General features: G+C 49.5%; 1 protein-coding gene across 1 annotated transcript in view; it reads left to right on the top strand.

The window, feature by feature from the left end:
* The window catches only part of ATP6V1B1 (ATPase H+ transporting V1 subunit B1), an 81,657-nt gene extending 58,515 nt beyond the window's left edge, over positions 1-23,142 (top strand). The window contains exons 6-14 of the mRNA XM_053253830.1: positions 2,219-2,358; positions 5,839-5,940; positions 9,599-9,696; positions 10,807-10,930; positions 14,494-14,644; positions 18,824-18,906; positions 19,172-19,276; positions 20,257-20,386; positions 22,727-23,142. Coding sequence (XP_053109805.1) covers positions 2,219-2,358; positions 5,839-5,940; positions 9,599-9,696; positions 10,807-10,930; positions 14,494-14,644; positions 18,824-18,906; positions 19,172-19,276; positions 20,257-20,386; positions 22,727-22,887 — 1,094 coding nt within the window. The 3' untranslated portion in view covers positions 22,888-23,142. The remainder of the gene's footprint in view (positions 1-2,218; positions 2,359-5,838; positions 5,941-9,598; positions 9,697-10,806; positions 10,931-14,493; positions 14,645-18,823; positions 18,907-19,171; positions 19,277-20,256; positions 20,387-22,726) is intronic.
* Positions 23,143-25,636: the final 2,494 nt, after the last annotated feature.

Genomic DNA, 25,636 nt, shown 5'->3' with positions numbered 1-25,636 from the left:
AGCCCGTGTTGCTCTTTGCAGTTCTTCCAGCTCAACTCCTGTGAATACTTTATTTCTTATTATGAATCTTCTCTAGTCTGCTAGCCTTTGTTCTGTTATTTCTGTATCTGGATGCTTCTCTTTCCAAATTTGGTCCATTCTTTTTAAATGTTTCTGGGCAAAATACAAAGTGCTGGTGATTACCTTTAAAGCCCTGAACGGCTTAGGTCCAAGTTACCTTGGAGAGCGCCTTCTTCTGCACGATTCCCACCGCACATTAAGGTCATCTGGGGAGGTTCGTCTCCAGTTGCCACCGGCTCGTCTGGTGGCGACTCGGAGGCGGGCCTTCTCTGTGGCTGCTCCGGGGCTGTGGAATGCACTCCCTGCGGAAATCCGTAATTTGAGTTCTCTGTTGGCCTTCAGGAGGGCCCTTAAAACACATTTGTTTGGCCTGGCCTTTCAGGGCTTAAAAAAAAAAATTTTTTTTTTAATTTTTAATTTGATGTAGGGTTTTTAATTACTTAACACACACACACACACCCCGGCCTTGTGCAGATGGGAGGGAGTTTGTCCCAGCCTGTCCTGCACGAAGACCAGGAAGGGTTCCGTTTGACCCTTTTGGTCAAGGGGCGGGGTTTCGGCCAGGATTGGCCGATCCCCGCCCCATTCTTCATTCTTCATCCATTCTCCATTCTCTCTTCAGTTGGGACCAGGCAACCACAGGAGAAGGAGCTCTCCCCTTCCTCCCCCCACCCCCCCGGTACAGAGCGGGTCTAGCGACTGGCCGCCTGAAGGGGCCGAGTAGGAATTTTTTGCGCCCAACGCATTGGCCACTGTTGGGGTTTTTTCCGCCTACTCCGTTCTGTGTCCTGGGTGCGTAGTTAGAGTTAGGTCGGCCACAATGGCAGGAACAGTGCGGGCGGGGTGGTAATTTGAGGGTTAGAACATCGGTGAGCACCCTTGGATATGTAAAAGGGGTGATTGGTTAATTGCTCCTTTGTAGCCTGTGCGGCATGGGGAGAATGATTGCCATGAACCCTGCTTCAGGACTTCTCCAACCTTTGGGCTGTGCGGTCCGGGGTGGACGAACGCCTAGAAGTATCCAGATCCTCTCTTACAGAAGGGGGGGGTCGGCTTTGAAGGAATTGGGTGGGGTGTACCTGCCCATTCCCGAGCCAGGGTGTGTCGCCCAGTAGGGCGCTGGGTAGGACTTCAGAGTTCTGACCTGCTTCTATTGGCCCGCACTGTTCTCTAAGGGTGATTAATCACCTGGTGTTCCAGTCTGCCATGCCTTGTGTAATAGTTAACAAAGTTGTGGCCCTTTTCTTCCATACTAAGTCTACATGTCTTCTTGAGCTGGAGTCTGGGGACAATGTTTAATTTTTGTTTTAAAATGTTTTTAAATTGTTAGTTGTTTTATTGTTTTTAATTTGTTTTAGCTTTTCATTGTTTTATAAGTTGTTTTAATTGTAAACCACCCTGAGCCATTTTGGAAGGGCGGTATATAAATCAAATAAATAAATAAATAAATAAATAAATAAATAAATAAATAAAATAACATAACATAACATAACATAACCTCTTCTAGTTAGACTAGACTTGTAATAGCAGATCATTATTTCCTTGTTGGCATTTTTCGTATATTTTTTTCGGTTAAGCGACGTTTCTTTCAGTAACTTTGCTGTCTTCAGCCCTGGTTGCTCAACTGAAGATCCTGAGTCCTGTTGCCCACTTGCCACCAGATGTCCGATCCGGTATAGATTTATTAAGGTTCCCTCTCACCATATTGTTGATGGGAGAGGCACTCTTTGTCTGGCTCCTCTGGTGAGACCTATCCAGTATGGTTGGACCTCTGGCATAGCTCTCACCTTCCTCAGAGCACGCAAGCCCCACAACCACGCCAAGGTAGTGCCTCACTGGGGGTATTATTATTATTATTATTATTATTATTATTATTACATTTATATCCCGCTCTTCCTCCAAGGAGGCCTGAGCAGTGTACTACATACTTGAGTTTCTCTTTCACAACAACCCTGTGAACTAGGTTAGACTGAGAGAGAAGTGACTGTCCCAGAGTCACCCAGCTAGTTTCATGGCTGAATGGGGATTTGAACTCGGGTCTCCCCGGTCCTAGTCCAGCACTCTAACCACTACACCACGCGGGCTCTCTTCCAGCTGCTCATCTTCTTCTACGTTGGCAGTCCTCACTTCACCACTTGCTCCTGCCTTCCTCCTCCAGGCCAGCCCATCAACCCTCACGGGCGCATTTATCCCGAGGAGATGATCCAGACTGGAATTTCACCCATTGATGTCATGAACAGTATTGCCAGGGGACAGAAGATCCCCATTTTCTCTGCTGCCGGTCTCCCCCACAATGAGGTGAGTCTGACCCCAAGGTGCACGTGAGACAGGGTGCTCCCCCCCCTTTTGTGCTCCATCTGTGGGGAGGCTTTGCCTGGAGACAGATGCTGGTTGTTTCCGAGAGTTACATAGGAACATAGGAAGCTGCCATATACTGAGTCAGACCATTGGTCTATCTGGCTCAGAATTGTCTTCGCAGACTGGCAGCGGCTTCTCCAAGGTTGCAGGCAGGAATCTCTCTCAGCCCTATCTTGGAGATGCTGCCAGGGAGGGAACGTGGGACCTAGATGCCCTTCCCAGAGCAGCTCCATCCCCTAAGGGGAATATCTTGCAGTGCTCACACTTCTAGTCTCCCTTTCGTATGCAACCAGGGCAGACCCTGCTTAGCTAAGGGGGACAAGACATGCTTGCGACCACCAGACCAGCTCTCCTCTCTTGAGGATGGCCTGAAAGGAATGCTCACATCTATTGACGAACAGGGCAAATATTTATATACCACTTGTCAACCAAAGTTCCCTAGGTGGTTTACATAAACATGAATGGATGTTATTGATTTAAGCTTTTCCAGGCCTGAGGCCACCCTGGCACAAGAGTGCTTCTTTGGGCTTGTGTGCTGAACTCTCCTTCGGGATGTGGCCCCGTGTTCCAGAGAGCCCACTGACACTCAGAATGGTTCCTGGGCTTGAGCCTGGGTTTCAGACAAGGCCCGGCAGAGAGACCTGTGTGCCTTTGCCTCCCTCGGATCACCCTTTAAAAGTCATGTGTAGGAGGGACTCTCTTGCAGAACACCCCAAGTACAGGCAGAAGGTCTCCTGACTGTGTGTTGAGTGCATCGAGGCTATCAGAGCTGATCAAAGCAGAAGCCGAGCCGAGCTGGAAACATCAGGTTCAGCTGAAATGCCAGCCCGTGTCAGCCCAGAATGCGGCCGCTGAGTCGTGCCCTTTGCTGAACCTGAAATATCAAGGCTGATCTATTAATGCATCTGGGGACAGAGCAGGGAGGTGCCCCCAATGACCAAACAGGCGCATTGTTGTTCCTCGACAATAGCTATTAGCGCATGCGCATGTGCGCCAAGTTCCACCAGGTGGAAAACCAGCCCTGACAAATCTGGAGTGACAGATGAAACGGAAGATGATAAACTCCAGGCCCGGTGCGATGGATGCTGCACTGCTTGAGAGGAGGAGGAGGGAGAAAGCCAGAAAGGCCTCTCGTCCTCACGGTGATTCAGAGATCTGGAAGTCCTCTGCCATTTCAAAATAAGGAGATTAGCTCTGGAACCTATAAAGCAACAACCAAGAACAATAAAGGTGGACCATGTCCAAGCATGTGCAGGGTGCTTCTTTCCACTATTGGGCAACCATGGGTTCTCCATCAAACCGTGGCATTTGGAAGAAGGACCAGAGGATGAAAGCAGGCTTGATCTCCAGCAGGTCACTCATAGGAATGTAGGAACATAGGAAGCTGCCTTGTACTGAGTCAGACCATAGGTCCATCTAGTTCAGTATTGTCTACACAGGCTGGCAGCGGCTTCTCCAAGGTTGCAGGCAACAGGAATCTCTCTCAGCCCTGTCTTGGAGATGCTGCCAGGGAGGGAACTTGGAACCTAGATGCTCTTCCCAGAATGGCTCCCTCCCCTAAGGGGAATCTCTTGCAGCAGTGCTAACACATCAAGTCGTCTCCCATTCATATGCAACCAGGGTGGGCCCTGCTTAGCTGAGGGGACAAGTCAGGCTTGCTACCACAAGGCCAGCTCTCCTCTTCAACTGTGATCTGTTGATTTAGGTTTAGGGGCAGGGCAAGACAGATGAACATGGTTGAGGGTTGCCAGAATGTTTGAAGTGCCAGAAAGAGATCCCAGTTGCAGCTGAGATGAGATACCCAGAAAATTTGCAAGTTTTAAAATTTTGGCATGATCATGAAATTCAAACCTGAGGGATGCTTTTAAACCATGTAACCCCTTTATATCATTTTTAGTCTGTTGTCTTTGTTATCAGCTGGCCATATCAATAGTCTTGCTCATTTTAAAAGGCAGTCTGTCCAGCTGAGAACATAGGAACATAGGAAGCTGCCATATACTGAGTCAGACCATTGGCCTATCTAGCTCAGTATTGTCTTCACAGACTGGCAGCGGCTCCTCCAAGGTTGCAGGCAGGACTCTCTCTCAGCCCTATCTTGGAGATGCTGCCAGGGATGGAACTTTGCACCTTCTGCTCTGCCCAGAGTGGCTCTATCCCCTGATGGGGAATCTCTTCCATTGCTCACACTTCTAGTCTCCCATTCATTTGCAACCAGAGTGTACCCTGCTTAGCTAAGGGGACAAGTCATGCTTGCTATCACAAGACCAGCTCTCCTCTCTTGCCTTCACTTGCCCTGCTGGAGGTGTTCCTGGGGGTGCTTCTTTGGCCACACTGTAAGAAACAGGAGGCTGGACCAGAGAGGCCTTTGTTTTGCTCCAGAAGGGTGCCTCTTCTTCTGTCCATAACTGAGAGTGGTGGGGATGGCAACCTTCAATAAGGCGATATACATCTGAATCTTTGCAGGGGAAATTGAGAGAATCGGCTTGACTCTGCGCATGTGCACACACATGCGCACACACAATTTCAGCTCTACTGCATCCTCAGTCAACAGAGGTTTATGTTATGTCTGCAAATGCAATAAGACCATCATGTTCTTTCCCCCTTCCATTGGTTAAATTTGAGCCACTGGCCGCTGTGAGCAAGGGAGGGAAATATGGGCTTGGAGGCTGACAGCTGGACTAATGAAGTGCTTGCACAAATATGCTGCACTAGTGCAAGGTTGAGGTGCTCAGTCTGGAGCAAACCCCAGGCTAGTTTGCAGTCATGCAACAAGGGCAATTTCCAGACTAGCTGCTCAGCAGCAGCAAAATGCCTCTGTTCGGGCAAGTCGCATTCGAAATGTCAACAGCAGGGGGAGCAGTCTCACGGAAACTAACCCCCCGCATCCCCAAAAAGCAGCAACTTTTTCATGCCAGATATACAACATCCGAGCTCTATATTGCAGCAATTAAATTCGAGACAAGGCATTGGCAATGTGAACAGGACCCTGGTGTCCGCGTAGGGACTTCAGTGTCAAAACGCAGGAAGTGTGGAACTGACGCACACTTCCAAGATACATCCTGACCCCGTTGTAAGGTCTAGTCTGGAAACAGCCAAGGTGTGCAGCCCGTAGCATCTCTTATATGTTTTGCAGGGAACCTTTGCACAATTTCGAGCATCCTTGTGATTGCACAGCTACACAATCCTCTTGCTGCATTAGTGCAATATTGTTTGTTGTACAAGTACTTCGTCTAGATGCCAACCTCTGATATTTCTCCCTACAAATATCCCTCCTTAGTTATTTCTCCCTCCAAAGATGAGCTACTTGCTGGAGAGGCCAAAACGGCGGAGGATTTTTGATCCTTGGGTGACTCACTAGGAATTCCTGCCTTGGGCTCTTCTGTCTCTCCTGCCCCCATTCCCTTTTCTCTCCCGTCACAGATTGCAGCTCAGATCTGCAGGCAAGCGGGGCTGGTGAAGAAGTCCAAAGATGTCATGGATTATCACGAGGACAACTTTGCCATTGTTTTTGCTGCCATGGGGGTGAGTCGTCATAGCTTCAGTCGGATGCCATCTCCAGTGTTTCCAAAATAGCCTTGATAAATAACCAGTTGCATTTAGGTTGGGCCCATTCTTTGCCATCACTGGCCAAGAGGAGGAAGGGTTCTCTTTCACTTCTCACAAGCTTTTAAATTTTGATGACTCTCAATTCAGCTTTTTCCTTCTGCTCCTCCAACATCCAGGCCAAGTCCGGGCATTTCTTCCACTTCACTATCTGCAAAATTGGTATTATTTCTCCGTCTCTGATGTTAAAGCATTGTCTATGTTCTGCGCACCTCCCCAAAACTCTGTTTCCTCCTACCCCCAGCCTTCTCTCTGGCTATACCAGCTCTCTCCTCACTGTGACCACATCACTCCTCTCCTGATGGCTCCAGTTGCTGCCTGCACCCCACCCCACCCCATTCCACACAATCAGAAAAGATGGGATATGAGTTTATGGACTTGTATACTTCAAGCCACGGGTTATTTTTGTATTCCTATAGGAAGACATTCATAGGAACATAGGAAGCTGCCATATGCAGAGTTAGACCCTTGGTCCATCTAGCTCAGTATTGTCTTCACAGACTGGCAGCAGCTTCTCCAAGGTTGCAGGCAGGAATCTCTCTCAGCCCTATCTTGGAGATGCTGCCAGGGAGGGGACTTGGAACCTTCTGCTCTTCCCAGAGCGGCTCCATCCTTTGAGGGGAATCTCTTGCAGTGCTCACACATCAAGTCGTCTCCCATTCATATGCAACCAGGGTAGACCTTGCTTAGCAAAGGGCATGTAGTCATGCTTGCTATCACAAGACCAGCTCAATTTTGCACACACACCCCAACCTGTGTCTTGAAGTGGTACAGACCTGAAGGACTGCGCCATGTACTTTTTCAAAACATGTAGATTAGCTCTGTGTCTCCTGTCCTCTATAGCTTCCCCTGTATTTTTCTCCTTTTTTATTCTGCACAGACCCCTGCTCATACTCCTGGGACCCCTCTGCCTTCTGTGGTTGTGCTCCCTGTGCCAGTGGCCGGCCTTCACCTCCTTGAGCGCCTTCCTCAAAAAACCCACTTCTCTAGCAAAGCCTTCCTTCACCTGGTGGAGTGCATCTCCACCTGGCACTCCGCTAGCCCACCCATGCCACGAGTTGCTTATTCTTGGCTTTTCCCACTTTCCCTGCCTTGTCCCCTGAGTTCAGGTCATCAGCCCTGGGACATCTCAGTGTTATGTGTTGTACACCTAGCCCAGGGGTTCTCAAACTTGGGTCCCCAGCTCTTGTTTGATTAAAACTCCCATCATCCCCGGCCACAGAGGCCCCCAGCCACAATGGGGATGGTGGGAATTTCTGGAGAAAGCAGATCTGGACACAGTTACCCATGCCTTAGTCCAGGCCTGCTCAACTTCAGCCTGCCTGTAGATGTTGGCCTACAACTCCCATAATCCCTGGCTATTGGCTACTGTGGCCAGGGGTTATGGGAGTTGTAGGCCAAAAACAGCTGGGGGGGGCTAAGTTGAGCAGGCCTGCCTTAGTCACATCACAGCTGGATTACTGCAATGCACTCTATGTGGGGCTGCCCGTGAAGAATATTCGGAAACTTCAGTCGGTGCTGAAGGCAGCTGCCAAGGTTCTCTCTGGAATGGCTCAATCAGGGCATATTGCACCTATTTTGAAAGAGCTGCCCAGGCTGCCAGTTTGTTTCCAAATCCAATTCAGGGTGCTGGTTATTACCTTTAAGGCCCTTAACAGCTTGTGTCCTGGATAGCTGAAGGACCGCCTGCTCCCAAGGATTTCTGTCTTCCCAACAAGGTTGTCAGAGGGGTGTTTGCTCCACGTGCCGACATTGAGAGAGGCTTGATTGTCATGTACGCAGGACAGGGCCTTCTCTGTTGTTGCCCCCAGGCTCTGGAATGCTCTCCCAGTGAACATCCATTCTTTGACATCTGTGGCTGCTTTTAAAAAGCAACTAAAGGGCTTTTTATTTGCCCAGGCTTCTACCCCTTAAGGGGCTGCCAGATCTCTCAACTCTCCTGCTTCGGTCTGCCTTTTTTATGGTTGGGTGGTGTTTTTTGGGGGGGAGGGGGCAGGGGTAGGGAGTGTTTTGTGATTTTTACTGTGTAACTGATTTTAAGGTTTAAATGTGATTTTTATGGTGTTTTTATTGTATTTTAACTTTTGTAAACCACCTTGGATGTCTTATGAAAGGCAGTATAAAAATGGAACCATAAATAAATAAATAAATTGTAGTCCAATGACATCTGGGGACCCCTGGTAGAGAACCCTTGGCCCGCCAATGATTACTGTCAAATGCCTGCCCTCTGTCCAGAACATCTCCTCTGTCTGTGATCTCCAGGAAGGGGAGTGCTGCTCCTGCTGCTGCCGCTGCTACAATTCCTGCAACAAGAATCCATCATGCTTAGTTCTGTGCCAGGACACTCTTGGCTCCGTCTGGATAGTCATCATGATGATCTCCCCAGAGAATTGACATTTTGGTCCTTTAAACAGGACCTTTAATTTCTGCACACCTGTCATCAAGTTAGAAAGTTGAGGTTTAACATCTTTAATGGCCTTTAAAAGTGTCCCAAAAACACTTTTAAAAAGAAGAAGCCTGGCCTTGGGTGGCTTTTAAATGGTTTTGCACTGCTTTGACTTGTTAATGTTTTAATTGCTTAGTTGTTTTAATTGGTTTTTTCCCGTTTGTTTTATATTACTGTAAACTACCTAGAGCCATTTGGATCAAGCAGTATAGAAATATAGTAAATAAATAACTTTTTTCTATAGCCTTTGAAATAAAAATGACAGCTTCTCATGCTCCATTAAGCACATTCACAAGTTCAGAAATACAGCAAGTGTGTTAAAGAGGCACAACAGGCTTGCTTAATGCTTGGAGTCACTTGCAAGAGCACCCAGGGATTTAAAGCCCGGTCCAAAGCCGTAGCCACCCTCTCTCCCAAGCCCAAGGAAGGCTTGCTGAGGTGCCCCTGAGGGACGCTTGGCCAAGGCAGCAGGTCAGCAGACTGGAGAAGAGAGAAACAGGTTGGCTGCTGCCGCAGCCTCAGGCCTTGAGCATCTCCCAGGCAGCCAGGTGGGTGAATCCTCAGCAGCACCTTGCTCCCCCTGGTGGACAGTCACATCCTTGCAGCCGGCAGCTCCTCCTCACGGGCACCCTCCTCTGCAAGCTGACTGGTGCGTTATTCTGCCGGGTTTTCACATCTCTTCCCTCTTGATGGCTGAGTGCAGACAGAGGCAGAGTGTCCTTTGCTGGGGGCGGGCAGTGGGGTTCGTGCTTTGCTTGTGGGCTTCCCGGAGGCATCCAGCTGGCCATACAAGATGATGATGATGATGATTGAGTGATTGATTGATTGTGGTGGTTGTTAAAAATATTTATACCCCGCCCCTCCAGTGCCCTACTGCTCGGGGCAGCTCACAACAATAAGATAGACACAAGAGACAATAAAAGTAATAAAATTAACTAAACTGAACAAGAAAAGGTAAAAAAAAAAAGGAAAAAGTTGTCAGATTAAAACCACAATCATTAGGTTCAAATTAAAACTGGAAGTTATAAAAAGCGAAAGAACCTGCAGGATGCTGTCCTGGAGGGGCTTTGGGTCGGATCCAGCAGCAGGCCCTTTCCTCTGCTTGTCACTGTTCTCTTCTTCTCCTGGCAGGTGAATATGGAAACTGCCCGCTTCTTCAAGTCAGACTTTGAGGAGAACGGCTCCATGGAGAATGTGTGCCTCTTCCTCAACCTGGCCAACGACCCCACGTGAGTGAGCTGTCTGCCTCTCGGACCTTGTGATAACTGGAGATCCCGTGACAACTTCCCCCATGTTGCCGAGTCTTGAGATGGGGATCCCTCTCCTCATTGATGCAATTCACCCTTTTCTCCAGGCCAGAGCATTTGCCAAGAAATAACCTAGAATTGTCCCCACAGCTCTGAGTTCCATATTCTATTGTATACGCAACATGTTAGTTGTATCTTGTACACTTCCAGGATTCCTTCACAAGACCAAAATCTAATATTTTGTGCTGAATCCTCCATTCAGACCTTGTCAGCTTTCATTTCATTTTGTAGAGAAAGTGGTCCAGCCCTCACAGCTGTAGAAATAAGCTTGAAAATGTATTTGCAGTTCTTGGTTTAAGAAGACAGCAAACTCTGAAGCCAGGGAGATGTTGGGCAGCAGGACTGAGTGTGGCCAGAGAGCCAGAATTCAGTGCTCTGGAACCGGTTCCTTGCGGGAGGAGAGCTGGTCATGTGGCAGCAAACATGAAGTGCCCCCTTTGCTAAGCAGGCTCTGCCTTGGTCTGCATTTGGATGGGTAACTACATGCAAATGTTGTAAGATATTCCTATTAGGGAATGGAGCCATAGCTGAGTGGAGAGACTTCTGCATGCTTGCATACAGAAGGTCCCAGGTTCGCTCCCTGACAGCATCTCCAGGTAGGACTAGAAGAGACCCCTGCTTCTAACCTTGGAGAGTCGCTGCCAATCGGTGTAGACAATACTGAGCTAGATGGACCAAGGGTCTGACTCGGTATAAGGCAGCTTGCTATGTTCCTATGGCCCTCCTTTCCCCCTAGACCCAATTTCTTGACTTTAAAAAGGCCCATTTGTTGAGCAGAAATAAACAATGAAAGCTAAGCTTATGGTTTGCAAAGACTGGAATCTTTTAGCAAGTGCAAGGAGAAGGCATGAGAGGAGGCAGGGATGAAAGAGAAGGAGGAAATGTAGACTGTAGTGATCAGGGATGGGTATCCCTAGAGAAATTCACTGGGAGCTTAAACAACTAGAGAGGGGCATTCATTGGGTGGTTGCCCTGCAAGAATCCGCCACCGACACACAACCTCCCTGGCTGACACCTTTGTGTCCCCAACAGGATTGAACGCATCATCACGCCCCGTCTGGCCTTGACCACGGCAGAGTTCCTGGCATATCAGTGTGAGAAACACGTTCTTGTGATCTTGACAGACATGAGTTCCTATGCTGAGGCCCTGCGTGAGGTCAGTGAGAGTGGGACATCACCTGGCTGGCTCGGGATGGGGGTGGGCTAAGGGCAGGGAACATGGGCAAGTGGTGCCAGCAATCAGAGGCGCTCTCAGCCTTGGACTTCTGGGCCAAGGTCCAGGGCCGCCACACCCCCTGGGCCCCCCAAACCCTCTTTAGTCTGTCCTGGGTGGTGTGGTTGCTGTGCCGCGGGTGTGACTGTGACCTATGCTGGGCAGCTGAGGATGACCTCTGCTTTGGAGACAGAGGGGAGAGTGGGGGGGTGGATATCATGTAGGATGGGAGTATGTTAAGTTGTGTCTTGAAATGTTTCTGCTCATGCCTATTTGTATAAATGCAGTAATTCCTTGCCAACCGCGGTTTTCCCTATCTCAGTTTTGAGTATCTGCGAATGGGAAACTGTGACTAGCCTCGCCAACCTGAGGATCAGTGGTTTGCAAGATTGTTTAGTGATCTGGGAGCTTCCCCCACAATTTTGGGGGGTTCAGAAGTTCAATCCGCTCATTCCTCTCGCTGACCCTGCCAACTCCTCGCAATTTAAAGTGACTTTGAGTGGTTTTGGGGGGTTCAAAATTTTCCAGAGGTTCAATTTGAGCACTCCTATTGTTTATACTATGTTAAGGGATTCTGGGTGATTTTTGGCAAAAAATAATAATTAAATTTTCTTTGATTTTTCGGTCTTTTCACATCCACGGTTCCACTCACCCTCTGTTTCCCAATGATTTCAATTGCTCGCCAACCACAAATTTGCCAACTGTGAGGTTTTGCTGGAATGGAACTCACGCTGTAGGCAAGGGTTGACTGTATACTTGTTTTATATTCTTACATGCTTGTGAGTTCAGTTGCTGTTTGTGCCCTCCAGAACCCACGTGTTAAAGATACTGCATGTGTCACGGTGTGTGCGTGTTTATGTGTGTGGGGGAGTATGATGCTTAACTTGAAGCGGTGGGGTGGGTGGGCTCCAAAGGCCTTTCAGTCCAGGCTCCAAAATTACCCAGGTACACCTCTGCCAGCGAGGGTCAAACACACAACACACAGGCATTGAAGCTGGCAACTTAAATTATCGGAGCTCTGGGCTCATTGCCACATCTGATGCTCATGCAAGTGCTGGACAGGTCTGACCGGCATAATAAAAATGGCCTCCTTGGATCAGAGGCCGGGCAGCAATTATTTAGCTTTAACCACAACAGCAGCAACTTGGAGACAACAATGGAATTCAAAAGTGTTCAAAAACACTGCGGAGTAATTTGAGTTTTAACTAATATAAGATATATGTGAAATACTGAAGCATAGACAAAAATGGCATAAAATGAGATGATAAAGAAATTCGAAAACAAAACAGAACTGACAAAGTTTCACATAACAGTGAAGCATCCTAAAGTTCTGAGCAAAACAGAATACCTAATACACGTGTATAGAGGAGCTGAATGCAGAATAAGTTAAGAGAACACAACTAGCAAACAAAGGTAAGGAGCAAAAATGGCAAGACACGATTGGCTAGTTCACACCATCAACATCCAGGGAGGAGGAGCACCCAGGGCAGGAGAGCCAGGGGTAGGGGAGCCAAGGTAGGGGAGCCAGGGTGGGAGAGCCAGGCACACTCCCAGTGGGTGGCTGTGCAAACTCCAAGATCAGGGTCGGAAGGAAGTGGGATCACTGGAGAAGCAGCAGCGGGGTCAGGCGGTTTCCTCTCCACCCTCAGTAAAATGCTGGGGAGAGGATCTGGGTGGGGTGTGCCTCCCTGGCCCAGCTCCCACCTTGCACATGATCCTGCTTCCCTCCTCCTACCTTGATCTTTAAGTTCCTAAAACTGCTGTCCATCAGAAGAGTGCCTGGCTCTCTCCTACCTGGATTTCAATTGTGTGAATTAGCCTATATACAGGATGCCACACCATCCTGATCACTGAACAATCTGCAAAAACAAAATGAGTTCAATAATCAAAGTTCTGCTCTTCTTCTTCTTCTTCTTCTTCTTCTTCTTCTTCTTCTTCTTCTTCTTCTTCTTCTTCTTCTTCTTCTTCTTCTTCTCCACCCATCTTCTGTCATACTACTACTGTACAAAACTGTGAGCTGGGCGCTGGCACAGAAAGTACTTGTTGCGCTCCAAGGTGGAGGCTCCAGGTGGTTGAGCTCCAAGAGGCCACTTTCTCCTCACCTCCCACATCCACATACATCCACTCAGTCCACATCTGCATGCTCCAGCCAATCTGCTTCTGTGAATTGGCCCCAATGCGTGGCCTTAGAGGAGCCCATAGGCAGAGGCATCTCTAGGGAAAATAGCGCCTAGGGAAAGCACTGAAATTGCGCCCCCTGTCCAAACATCTGACACCCAGCTTTCAGATAACTTTACCATAATATCAGCTGAAAAATGCAAGTCAGGCTCGTTAATCTTTTAAATATTTTTAATATTTCAAAAACTATTTAGCAGTGGACGTAGCCAGACCAAAAAATGCTGGAAAAGGACAAATTTCAGTATGTTGGGGCTCATGAAATAGCCAAATACTAAGTGGAGGTGTACTTGGAAAACTAAACAGAATTGCCTGTCTAATTCTCTACTATGCATTGTAGCATCACTATTACATAAGTTTTAAACATCAATGGAGAATTTGACTTTTCCCAGATACTCTGAAAATAATTAAAGGATCTGCAGAGTAAACTGTGTGACTGCTTGGAATATATTCTAATATTTCAGAAAGACAGTTAAAATGAGAGAAAGAGAGCAAGAAACTCCCAGTGGGCCTTAATACTAAGGATTTCACACGGATTCAAAGACAAACTCACCATTAATGGCCATATTATTAAGACATCACATTTAACTCACTTATCACAAGAAGCAAAGTAAGAGCAAATGAATGCAATCCTAGCTCATAAGCTTCAGCTCAGTATTCACAAGGCCTGATTATCTGTACATCGTGCCAATCTGAATGTGTGTACAGTGACTTATAGTATATTAAATTAATTTTTTTTAACCTGTAGCCCCTTCGGGGGGCTTCCTAAAGGCCATGGGGGGGGAGTGTCTGCAGAGGTTCCCCCTCCCCACACCAGCCTCTTAATTCACCGCTGCAGCCCGTCCCGGGCTGATTTTCAGGGCTGTTTGGGCCTGCAAAGATCAGCGTGGTGGCTATTTTTGAGGCCACCATGCATGCTCATATGGCCTCTGTGAGGCCTGGCAGGGACCATTTGAGCATGTGCAGTGGCCATTTAAAAAAATATATTTTTTAAACAAAATGGCCGCTGAAAACAAAATGGCCACCACGCATGCTCAAAAGGCCTTTGCGAGGCCTAGCATGGCCTAGGGCCTCGCAGAGGCCATTTGAGCATGCATGGTGGCCATTTTGTTTTCAGTGGCCTTTAAAAAGATTTCTTTCATTTAAAAAGATGGCGCCCCCCTTCAAGTGGCACTCGAGGCATGTGCCCTGCCTGCCCCACCCTAGATACGCCCCTGCCCATAGGCATGGCAAGCAGCTTCCCCACCCGTGCCCCCTGGCCACGAGCAGGCAGGAGAACTGATCAGGACCCTCCGCCCAGTCACTCTTCCCCGGTGTGCTTTCCCCACTAGGTCTCAGCTGCCAGAGAAGAGGTACCTGGCCGCCGAGGGTTCCCGGGCTACATGTACACCGACCTGGCCACCATCTATGAGCGTGCCGGACGTGTGGAGGGCAGGAACGGCTCCATCACGCAGATTCCCATTCTTACTATGCCCAACGATGGTGAGGAAGACTGTGGAAGGAGGACCCATTCGATGCCAACTCCGTGGGGAGTGGGGCTTTAAATCCATGTCTGTGAATGTGAGAAGAGTGCCAGGGAGTGAGGCATGGCTGGCGGCAAAGTGAGGCTCAGTAGGGGTCCTTTTTGTCACCCAATCAGGCACTGCTGTGACTTGAGACAAGATACTGGCTGGTGTGAAGTTACGGCCAGTAAACTTCCCTTGGAATGACTGGGTGGGCAGGATCTCTTCAGCTTCAGTCTGACTGGTATGAACTGGTCTGACTGGTTTGATCTCCCTTTTCAAACCGGAAGCTTTTCGCATGGGGCTTTTGAAGCCTTTTAGCTTGCATCTCCTCTGGAATGGAGGGGGTGCGTTCACATTCAAAGTCCCTGCGAGTTATCGGGGAGCAGTTCACACACAATTTAGGTTTTTCACTGTGCAGTAGAGTGTAACCCTAGAGTGTAACCCTGTAAATTTTTATCCGGGGTTAAAAAAATCCCACTATTTGTGTTGGTTTTTTGGGACAACTTTGAATTCGCAGTAAAGCGTCCCTGTAAACCCACGGTAAAACCTGCTGTGCGAAAAAGCCCAGGTCCCTGCTCCAAGGAGCTTACAATCTATATTTCAACAGTGTTGGGGGAGGGAAGAAAGAGGAGAGGGGTTATTTTATTATTCAGTTGTATACGATAGGAAAATCTTTTCCTCCAAGGTCAATTGGCTCATAATCGGGGGGGAGGGTCACAGTGCCTCCCCCAGCACAGAATGCTCTGATTTGCTTGTCCAAGTCATCTGAAACTATTTTCTTGGCAGTTCTCTTTCTAAAGTGGTTTCAGTTGAATACCTTCATCCAGGGGCACAATTAGGTCTTCAAAAGATCTGGGACCTGGGCCCACAGCCCCCCACCCTTGATAATCAAACTCAATCATCCCCCAGAATAAATATGTCTGACTCCTCCACAAGGGAAAGTGGAGGAGGCAAAGGGGCTGTCTTGGGGGCACAGGAGGGTCCGTTTTGTCCCCAACACAGCTGCCTTTTTGGAAGGAGACCAAGACGAGAAGCGACAGTTGCTGCTGGAGGCAACTGCCCACCCCGCCATTCGAGAAGGAGGGGGCTGGTGAGATTCGGGGCTCTGAGCCACCTCCGAGTGAGGCCCCTGCCTTCATCCCCCACTGAAACCAAGTTCAAACTCATGTAACTGCACTGGCTCACATTGCTGCCCCCGGCTCTTCTCGCTCCTCTTTCTTTTTCCGCACACTGCGGAGATATTAGATTGTAAGCTCCTTGGAGCAGGGACCTGTCTGATAATGGGTGACCTTATGAGTGACCGCTTGATAACCCTCTGCTTCAAGGTCATGGATGTTTAAGGGCACAATGAGAAGTTACAATGATGGGACCCAACTCAGGTGGTGCCAAAATTCCTATTAAGTGTGGGGAGGGGTGTGATTTGACATGGGTAGGTGGGAGGGCAAGTGGAATCCTTCCCCGCTCCTGTGCTTTCCCCAGAAAACTGCTTCTCCCCCAGCCATTCTCTCTCTCACACACACACACACACACACACACACACACACACACACACACACACACACGGTTCTTTCCAGACTTGGAGCCCTACCAGAAGAAAAGCTGCTCTAAGGCAAAGCAGTTTCAGAAGGCTGCAGGTGGGGCGGATTGTGTGTGTGTTCAGCTCCTCCCCCCTTCCTGCCTATGCTGCACTTGACATCATCCGTCCCCTCCTTTACGTGCATTTGGTGGTATCCTGGCCCTTACATATACCGGTCTGCCATGGGAAAGTCTGGCTTGGCCAAATGCGTTCCCTACACCGACCCAGTTATTTTCTTTGGGGTCCAGCTGCCAGAGGGGGGCTGCCAAACTCACCAGGGCAACAAGGAGGATTCGCCGACAAAGCCAGCCCAGCATCGAGCTGTCTGCACCTCTGAAGGGCAGTAGTGCTCCAGCTGCTTCTCTTTGGTGGGTCACGTTGTTGGGGTTTGTGGTTATTTAGCAAAGCACCAACAACAGAAGCTGCCCACTCCAGTCACAGCGCAGAGGGCAGAGTTAGCTGTTGCAGCTATTTCAAGAACACACATGGAGATTGTTGCGCCATCTAAAGACGAAGCTGATTTGTTGGTGAAGTACATTTGGGACAGGAAAGACCTAGTCTGCCTATCGGCTACATAATGACTAGGTAAGGGGAGAGAGATGTTTCCATCTGCTCTCTAAGAAGAAAGGAATGGGACTGACTCTCTAGGAAGTCCCTGAGGAGTCAAGGCAGGGGTCATAGAGTAGAGGCAGAGCAGCGACAGGTAAGGAGACCCTCGCTAGCTACCTCTGCTCCCAATGCCCCTGGTGGTCATTAGGATTGTTGGTGCAAGACGAGGTCCATGCACTGGAATGCCATCTCCAAGACAAAGGCCTTGATTGGGCATGGAGCTGTGAGAAAGGGAACGAGACCACTGAAAGTGAATTTCAGTTCCTTCTTTATCATTCTTCAGGAGGCCTCAGTCACCAGAGTAGAAAGCTGAGGGTGTGGATTGTGGGTACTTCTGCAGAGGAAGGAGTTGGGTGGAGAGGGGGGTTAAAGAAGTCAAATACTGCTCATGGAACTGAAACTGAAGGTGGGCAGACAGGCTGGAAGCTGGGTTCTTCTGAGAGTGGATGGATCTGCCCATTGTGTGTGTGATCCCAGCACCATAGCGGAAGACAGGGGCGGAGCCACCATTGGGCAAACGGGTTCAGAGAACCGGGGCCACCGCCAATCAGAGGCCGCGAGCCCCAGACACACCAGACACACAGCCCGCGTCTGGCATCAGACATGGGGGACTTTATTTCGGTTGCCACACGGCCTGGTTTGGAGCTGAAATCGGCCTGCGCTGCATTGGCAGTGTGGCCAGAGTTACTCTCCGTGCTTAAAAGACAGAGAGAGCCACTACTGGTCTTGCTGCCAACGCAGCAGGGCCGATCAATTTCCTTCCCAAATGGGGCCGTGAGGCCCCATTTAGGAGTGAGATCAGCCTGTGATGCATTGGCAGCGTGGCTGGAACGGCTCTCCCGGCCTTTAAGGCAGGGAGAGTCGCTCCGACCCACGCTGCCCAACACATCCGCGACAGCACGGGCCGATCTCCCTTCCAAACGGGGCCACACAGCCCCGTTTGGGAGGGAGACCACGTCCCCCATGTCTGACATCAGATGCGGGGGCATGGCTAGCTGATGTCAGACATGGGGGGCGGGATCAGGGGGCCGTGGTGGCGGCTGCACATGGGCCGCCGCCAGCCTCCCTACGCTGCTGGGGGAAGGCGGCCTTTGGGTTCTAGGCAGGAGTCTTTCCCAGCCAGGGACTGAACCCAGGAGCTTCTGCAGGCCAAGCAGGTGATCTGCCACCAAGTCACTTCCCAGCCTAAGGTTCTAGAGTGGCCACCAATTGCTCCAGAATAGCATCTGGTCCCTGATTTTTGTCAAGATCCACCAGGGTTCAGAATATAGTATGTGAACATTCCATGTATGCAGCGCTCTTCTGCAGGTTAGATGTTAAACAAAAAACACCCAGCAGAAGAAAGTAGCTGCTTCTGTGCATGGGCTAATATGCGAAGGCTCGTCTGCAGCATGCTTGCCAGTCCTAAGATGGGAGGAAGTATCTGCAGACCAATATCAGCTGAAGCTAGGCCACATGGGATTGCTCCAAGTCTTCTGGTCAAGGCAGTTGGGGTGAAGCATATGGAGAGAGGAAATGGATTTCTCCAGGGCGCTTTCCAGACTAGCTGCTCAAGAGCAGCAAAATGCCTCCGTTCAGGCAAGTCACATTCGAAACGTCAACAGCAGGGGGTGCTGTCTCGTGGAAACTAACAACCCAGAAAAACAGCAACTTCTTTACACTGGATATATGACGTCCTAGTTCTATATTGCAGCGATTAAATTTGCAACAAACACTGGAAATGTGAACGGCACCCTGGTGTCCGTGTAGGGACTGCAGTGTCACGACGCAGGAGGTGTGGAAGCACATTTCTGAGATACGCCGTGACCCCATTGCAGGGTCTAATCTGGAAAGTGCCCTGGAGGAGGCACTGGGAAGGATGCATGGCTGTTGTGGTGGGAACCTGAACTGTTCCAGAGGCAGAAGTGAAGCCTCAGGCAGTGCAAGCATAACTAATGGCTCATCTCCATCATCCACTCTGATCCTCTGCAGACATCACTCACCCCATTCCTGACTTGACCGGCTTCATCACTGAAGGGCAAATTTATGTGGACAGGCAGCTCCACAACAGACAGGTAACTTGCCCTGCGTTTGCCTCCATCTTTGACCTGGCCTTTGGCTGGCTGCATCAGAGCTCAGCAGCAGAAGGGTGGGAGCCCCCTGGAATAAAACCCCTGCCCTGCCCCTTCCATAACCTCTCATGGCTTTGATTTCTCCACACATTCCTTCCTCATGGGAAACTTCCAGAGGGATTCCTTCTGTTCTATTGACCCTTCGTCCTGCACACTTACGGAGAAACACACATACTCATTATTCTCCATGCCCTTCCTTGTGCTGCAGATCTACCCTCCCATAAACGTCCTCCCTTCTCTCTCCCGTCTGATGAAGTCTGCTATTGGAGAAGGCATGACTAGGAAGGACCACGGGGATGTCTCCAACCAGCTGGTAAGCACGTCACCGTCTGCAGGAAGGCCGCCCCCCTCCCACACACACGCACACACATACACACTTTTTTTAGGTGGTCTCTTGGGGATGTCATGGGCAAGGATAAAAACATGCAGCCCCTTAAAATTTATAATCAATCAATCAATAAATAAATAATAACTTTATTTGTTGGCTGTCCCATAACAAATTGTTCTCTAGGCAGCTCAAAAAGTAAAACTATTAAACATTTGAATAAAACATACAATGAAAATACATTAAAACAAAAGAAAAGATTGCCACAAGATACAAAAACAGTTCTAGCACTTTTAAAGCTTTTTCTAAAAGTCCTGGGTGAACAAAAGGGTTTTTACCTGGCATCTAAAAGGACAAAGTGATGATGCCAGGGGAGCATAACTGGGGAGGCTGTTCCATAAATGGGGTGTCACCACCAAAAAGGCCCTGCCTATGAGCCACTCACCTCACCTCATATGGCAGGGGCATTCAGAGCTGGGCCTCCAAAGAGGATCTTCAGTTCTGGCTAGGGACATAGAGGGCAAGGCGCTCTCAGGTAACCTGATCCCAAGCCATTTCGGATTGTATAGGTTAAAACCAGAATCTTGAATTGGACCTGGAAACGGACAGGGAGCCAGTGCAGCGCCAGCATGAAATGATCCAAGTCCCCAGCCCCAGTGGGCTCCAGTTACTGCAACTCCATCTCCCTGCTTCTCACTACAAGCATGCCCTAAATGTTGTGTATTCCCCAGCATCTTGTCCAATGAATAACTTGTTCCTGTTTAAATATACAGCATTGTAATGTGAAAATAACTTTGCAGGCAGCTTATTAACAAGGACCTCTCAATAGACACCTCTAGAGATAAAACTGCATAGGTCTATTTCTGCTGGTGGTTTTGGATCCATGGCCTCCAGCAGAGAAAGGCTTTTCCTCAGTGCAGCCTAGGGCAGGATCCAGAATCATTTGCTTCTTGTGGTTTTGTGCACAGTATGCCTGCTATGCCATTGGCAAGGACGTCCAGGCCATGAAAGCTGTTGTTGGAGAGGAAGCCCTGTCTGCAGATGACCTCCTCTACCTGGAGTTTCTGCAGAAGTTTGAGAAGCAATTCATTGCCCAAGGTACACAGGGGGAAAGCCGGTGGGGAACTCTGACCTAGCAGTGGTGGGGAGGAACCTTGTCTTCTGGACTTGTGACAACGGGAAAAGAAAGAGGTCAGTTGCCTCAGGGCATCTGTGAGTGAGAGTAACCAACCAAGATCCCCAGTGCAATCTCTGAGTTGTTCATAGGTGGCATCCATCACACTAGGACTGGCTAGCCATGTCAACATTTATTACAGTCTGTGACCAGAACTTAATGAACAGAAACACCACAGTGCATTCTCCCCATATGTCATAAAGTTATACCATGTGTTCTGTGCATCCAATATATCAATATAAATATATTTATACTTTACTAAAGTGTTACCATCAGCTTAGCTGGAACTTAACTAATTCATGGGGAACCTTGTAAGCTACTGCACAAAACTGGGTAATGCTATCAGTCATAGGTGCATATTTGTCTGAGAGAGGAAATGAAACTGAAAATTCACCTGACCATCCTGGCATACGTAATAAAAAGGGAGTAATTAATTTATTACCCTGGGAGGACGGTGGGTCTTGGCCTCATAGTCACCCAGAGGCAAACTCAAGTTTACAAGTCTGTGTGAATTGGCCACTATTACAGAGACTCTTTTTCAACATTGCCTTGCTTTTCAATCTGATTTTGAACAGCAATTTCATTTAGCAATGTACCAAGGCAGGGATATGTAGACCGGGAACGACAGAAAGCAAACAAAACCCCAAGCTCACTCCAGAATGGAGGCAGCAGCATCCCTGTTATTCCAGGAGAAAGAAGTGTGTGTGTGTGTGTGTGTGTGTGTGTGTGTGTGTGTGTGTGTGTAGGCAGGATTCAACCTGCAAATCTCACAAAGCCTGATTCATTAACAAAACAGTGTCTGGGGACATAGAGGGGGAGATGCCTGATGAAATGCAGTGCTGAGGGCTTCCAGGAAGGCACAACCACCGTACCGATGCTTCTGGGCCCAGGAGAGAAGCCGTTCCTGAAACCTTAAATACATTCCTCCAGGATCTGTTCTTCACAAATTCCATACCTGTGAAAAGAGTGCAGGAGGGTTCTTCCCTTCCCTCCTGCCTTGGAGAATGTTCTCCTAAGGCCTGGGTGTCTAGAACTGGACCAAATATGGAGAAATATTGGCTAGGAACACAGGAAGCTGCCTTACAGCGAGCCAAACCCTTGGTCCATGTAGCTGAGTTCCAGGCAGGAGTCTCTCCCAGTCCTACCAGGAGATGCTGCCAGGGATTGAAGGAACCTGAGACCTTCTGCATGCAAAGCAGATGCTCTGCCACGGAGCTGTGTCCCTGTCCCCTAAGGTGAGTATCTGACAGTGCTCACATGTAGCCACCCATCTCAGGGGAGACCCTGCTTAGCCAAAGAGACCATTCACGCTCACTACAAGAAGACCAGATCTCCTCCTCGGTGTGAAACCAACCTTGGCATTTTTAGTTGCACTGATCATATTTTATTTATTTATTTCAATGTGTTTGAAGAGCGACAAGCCTCAGCCATGAGCAGTCTTGCATCTAAGCTTCGATGCTAGGAGGGCAAGGGTTCACCGCCACAGTGGATGCAGCCAGTTTAGCCCCTGGCGCAGTTTCAGGAGGGGTTGAGAGCAAAGGAGTCAAGTCAGAAAAAGCTCACAGACAAGGCGAGTTCTGAGGAGGCATTTGCAAGACGAGAGAAACGAGAGGGCATCACGCTGGGGCTCTGAGGCCTCCTCCATTCCAGGCACAAGGGGGCAGAAAGGTTTGATGGAGCAGGAGACCCTTCGGATGGCTGAAGGGGTAGAGCAAAGGTTTTGGGAAGGGATGCTCAAGTTATGAGGGCAGCAGAGAGAGAAGTGGGTCAAGGCCATGAAAGGTTTTGGAAGCAGGGACAAGGAGTTTGCTCTGGTTCTGAGACAGAGGGTGCCCTTCGCTTTTCCCCCAGAACTTTCTGAAGGAGACCCATTTGTTCTCTGTGGCTTTCCAGGAGATTCCTCTACCACTTCTCTAGAAATGTTTGAGCTGATGGGCACATCTGTTTCTTGGCCTCTCCTTGGGCATTTCTCTCTCTTCTGGAACCTCATCAAGGAACGATGTATCATTGCCAGTTCCTTGTTAGTTGCTCTGTATAGCCCTTCTGGGAGAATTGATGTTTTTTTTTTCACATTTCCAGAACCTTCTGCCATGCCCTCCTGAATTTCCTCTATAACCTTGGAGGCGTGAGTCTGTTGACCCTTTTCCCAGGTTCCCCTGGGGCATGGTGGTGCCTCTCTCTCTCTCTCTCTCTCTCTCCCGCCTCCACCGCAGCATTTTCTTTCACTAAGGCACGGACATGCTGATGGCTCTTGTTTCTCCCAGGGCCATATGAGAACAGGACTGTCTTTGAGTCCCTGGACATCGGCTGGCAGCTGCTCCGCATCTTTCCCAAAGAGCTGCTGAAACGGATCCCAGAGAGCATCCTCTCGGAGTACTACCCGCGGGAAGCCAAAGGGGCCCAGAGTGCCGACACTGCTCTGTGAACTCCCCCAGGCTGCCCAGGTGCTCGGAGAGGTGCGCGCTGCAGTGTCCAGGGGGGCACAGCCGGCTACAGGCTATGAGGGCCGTTGCGCTCAAGAGACCGGAGGCACCACCTGCATTTCATGGCAAGACACGCTCCTCCTCTCTTCACATGGGGCATGCCGTCCCCATGTCCCGCATGTTGCTCTTACATTGCCTTAAAAGGATGTCAGTTGTACACCGAATCTTGAGTCAAAATAAAACTGGAATTAATTCAACCAGCACCTCTGGAACTTTCAGTGGGTGAGCCTTCTGAGGGTGCAGGCGGAGTCTGGTTTTTAAGACATGTACACCTAAAATGGAATGAGTGTCTGGATTTACTTTAAAGGTCAGATGGTCTTTGAGCAGAAGTAAACCAGACTTAACCTGAACTAATAAGCACTCTCTCTTCTTGAGGAAGGGTGAGTCAAACTGCACCAAGCACTGACCCTTCTTCAGCCCTGTGTCTGTCCCAATCACATATAAATGGGGGGGGGGGGGTGTCCAGCAGTTCTTTGCACAAAAAGAGCAGGCAGGCCGGGGGGGGGCACTAAAACCTACCTCCTCGTAGTCTGTCCCTCGGGACAGTTGTCTCTTCAGCACAGCTCTGATGAGAGAGGTGAGTGTGGCTGGGAGAAAGGCACTCGAGGAGGTACGTCAAGTGGCAGGCAGGAGGACTTGACTCCCTTCCGCCATGGCGGCAGGAGGGGATGGTGGGAGTTGTAGTTCAACAACATCTGGGGATCCACGCTTGGGAACCCCAGACCTACTGCCTGGCCTCTTGCCCATCTCCCCACTTTGGGCCCTAAGAATGCAGCCCTTACACAGCTTCCAATCTTTGCAATGCAGCTTGCTCGGGAAAACTTCCCAATAGATTGCATATCCCACTGTCCTATGCTTTAACAAAGCCCAACACTTTGGGGGGAAAGCACAGTTGCTTAAGTCAATCAAATTTCTCATGAATCCCCTCGGCTAATACCCACTAGGGTTATTCACACCCGCAGGGAAAATCAGGCTAAGGAAGCCCTGCCCAGTTTTGCCAGTGCATGCGAACCTCCATGTGGCTCCCAGCAGCAGTGCAGCAGCAAACCTGTTTAGGGAGAGCGCCAGTTAGCCTGGGTTTGAGAGCTAACAAGAGCACCCTTAAACTGGGCTTAATGCTCTTGCGTCAGTGCCACACACCACCTACACATGAGTAGCCAGTGCAGTGCATTATAGGTGTTCCCGGGACTGGGAAGACACATCCCAGCCCTGGAATCTCCATGCTGTCGGCCTGGGGCGTAGCCACTATCGGGCGACTGGGTTCAAAGAACCCAGGCCGTGTCCCCGACACCACCAACCCCCACATCTGATGTCAGACATGGGGTGTGTGTGGTTTAGCTCCTGAATGGGGCTGTGCAGCCCTGTTCGGGAGTTAAATGGCCAGAGCTACGTTTGCAGTGCAGCCAGGAGTGGAAATCCTGCCTTTAAGGCAGGGAGAGCCACTCCTGGCCACGCTACGAACACAGCGTTGGCCTCGATCTAACTCCCAAATGGGGCCGCACAGCCCTGTTCAGGAGCTTGACCATGCAGGGCTAACTGCTTGTGTCTGATGTCAGACGCAGGAAGTGGGGCAAGGGGGCCACCGTGGTGGCCAGACATGGGCCACCGCTGGCCTCCCTCTGCCAGTGCTGTCAGCAGTAGCTGGCAAGCGTCTGGGCAGGCAATCCGCCCACCCAGGAAGGAGCCCTCGGTTGTCTGCCAGGGAGGTAAGCATTTTAAGGCTCTCTCCCATACCGATCAGAGCCCTTTCTCACTGATTGTGAGAAAGGGCTCTCACTCCTTCTAAAATTGTCCTCTTCTGGAAAGTCTGAAGAGGAAGTGGTGGGTTTCGAAGGAAGTGATACATCATGCCGAGGAGTGGGAAGCCCACGACTGGGCTAAGAAGCAGGCAGACATTCTACTTCCCAGTTTTTTAGAATCATTGAAGTTACATCTCTGAGGGAGACCTGCGATCCCAACGGACAGTTGTCTCAGCAGGAAATACCAGTTGGTCAAAAATTGTTCTGAATTGTTCCATGAGTGACTGTAGGAAGAACCTTGCAATATTTACGAAGGACTGAAACATTATTCCTTGGCAGCACCGGCCAGGTACGCAAATGTCCAGGGCTCCAGTTCCTTTAATGGTCCCATGCCAGAGAGGGAGTTTCAGGAGACACCCTTCTTCTGGGCTGGCGTCTACTACCACAAGCTGTAGGGCTGGCCACTAGCTCCAGTAGCCTGAAGGCTACTCTGGATCCAGGCCCTTTAAACAACCTTCACTCATTTCCTAATTTATTGTTTGGGGGAAAGGTGGTGGAGGCAGAAGAGAGCAACCCAAAGGGGGCTAGAGCACCTTCCTTACAAGGCAAGGCTACAACATTTGGGGCTTTTGGGGAGGGATGGGGGAGGCGACTAAGGGGAGACATGATAACGGTTTATGAAATTACTAGTAAAAGGCCTTGCTGTTTGCAAGCATTCTTCCTGTGCCACAAAATGACCATGCACAGCACTCTGCCTCCACTCTGTGCCCAGCTGATGACTGGCAGGTCTGCTTTGTTTTGAGCATGTACGAGTGTTGCTTCTGCCAAGAACCCTGAAAAATACAAATTCTAGGAGACTGAATGAGATAGACAAATAAAGATACCCCGTGCAATTTTTTTTGGGGGGGTAGCTTGTTTGTTTGTTTGCTTGCTTGCTTGCTTGCTTGCTTGT

The sequence above is a fragment of the Hemicordylus capensis genome, chromosome 5 (genome assembly GCF_027244095.1).
Source record: "Hemicordylus capensis ecotype Gifberg chromosome 5, rHemCap1.1.pri, whole genome shotgun sequence".
Lineage (NCBI taxonomy): Eukaryota > Metazoa > Chordata > Lepidosauria > Squamata > Cordylidae > Hemicordylus > Hemicordylus capensis.
This window is presented reverse-complemented; position numbering and strand designations above follow the sequence as displayed.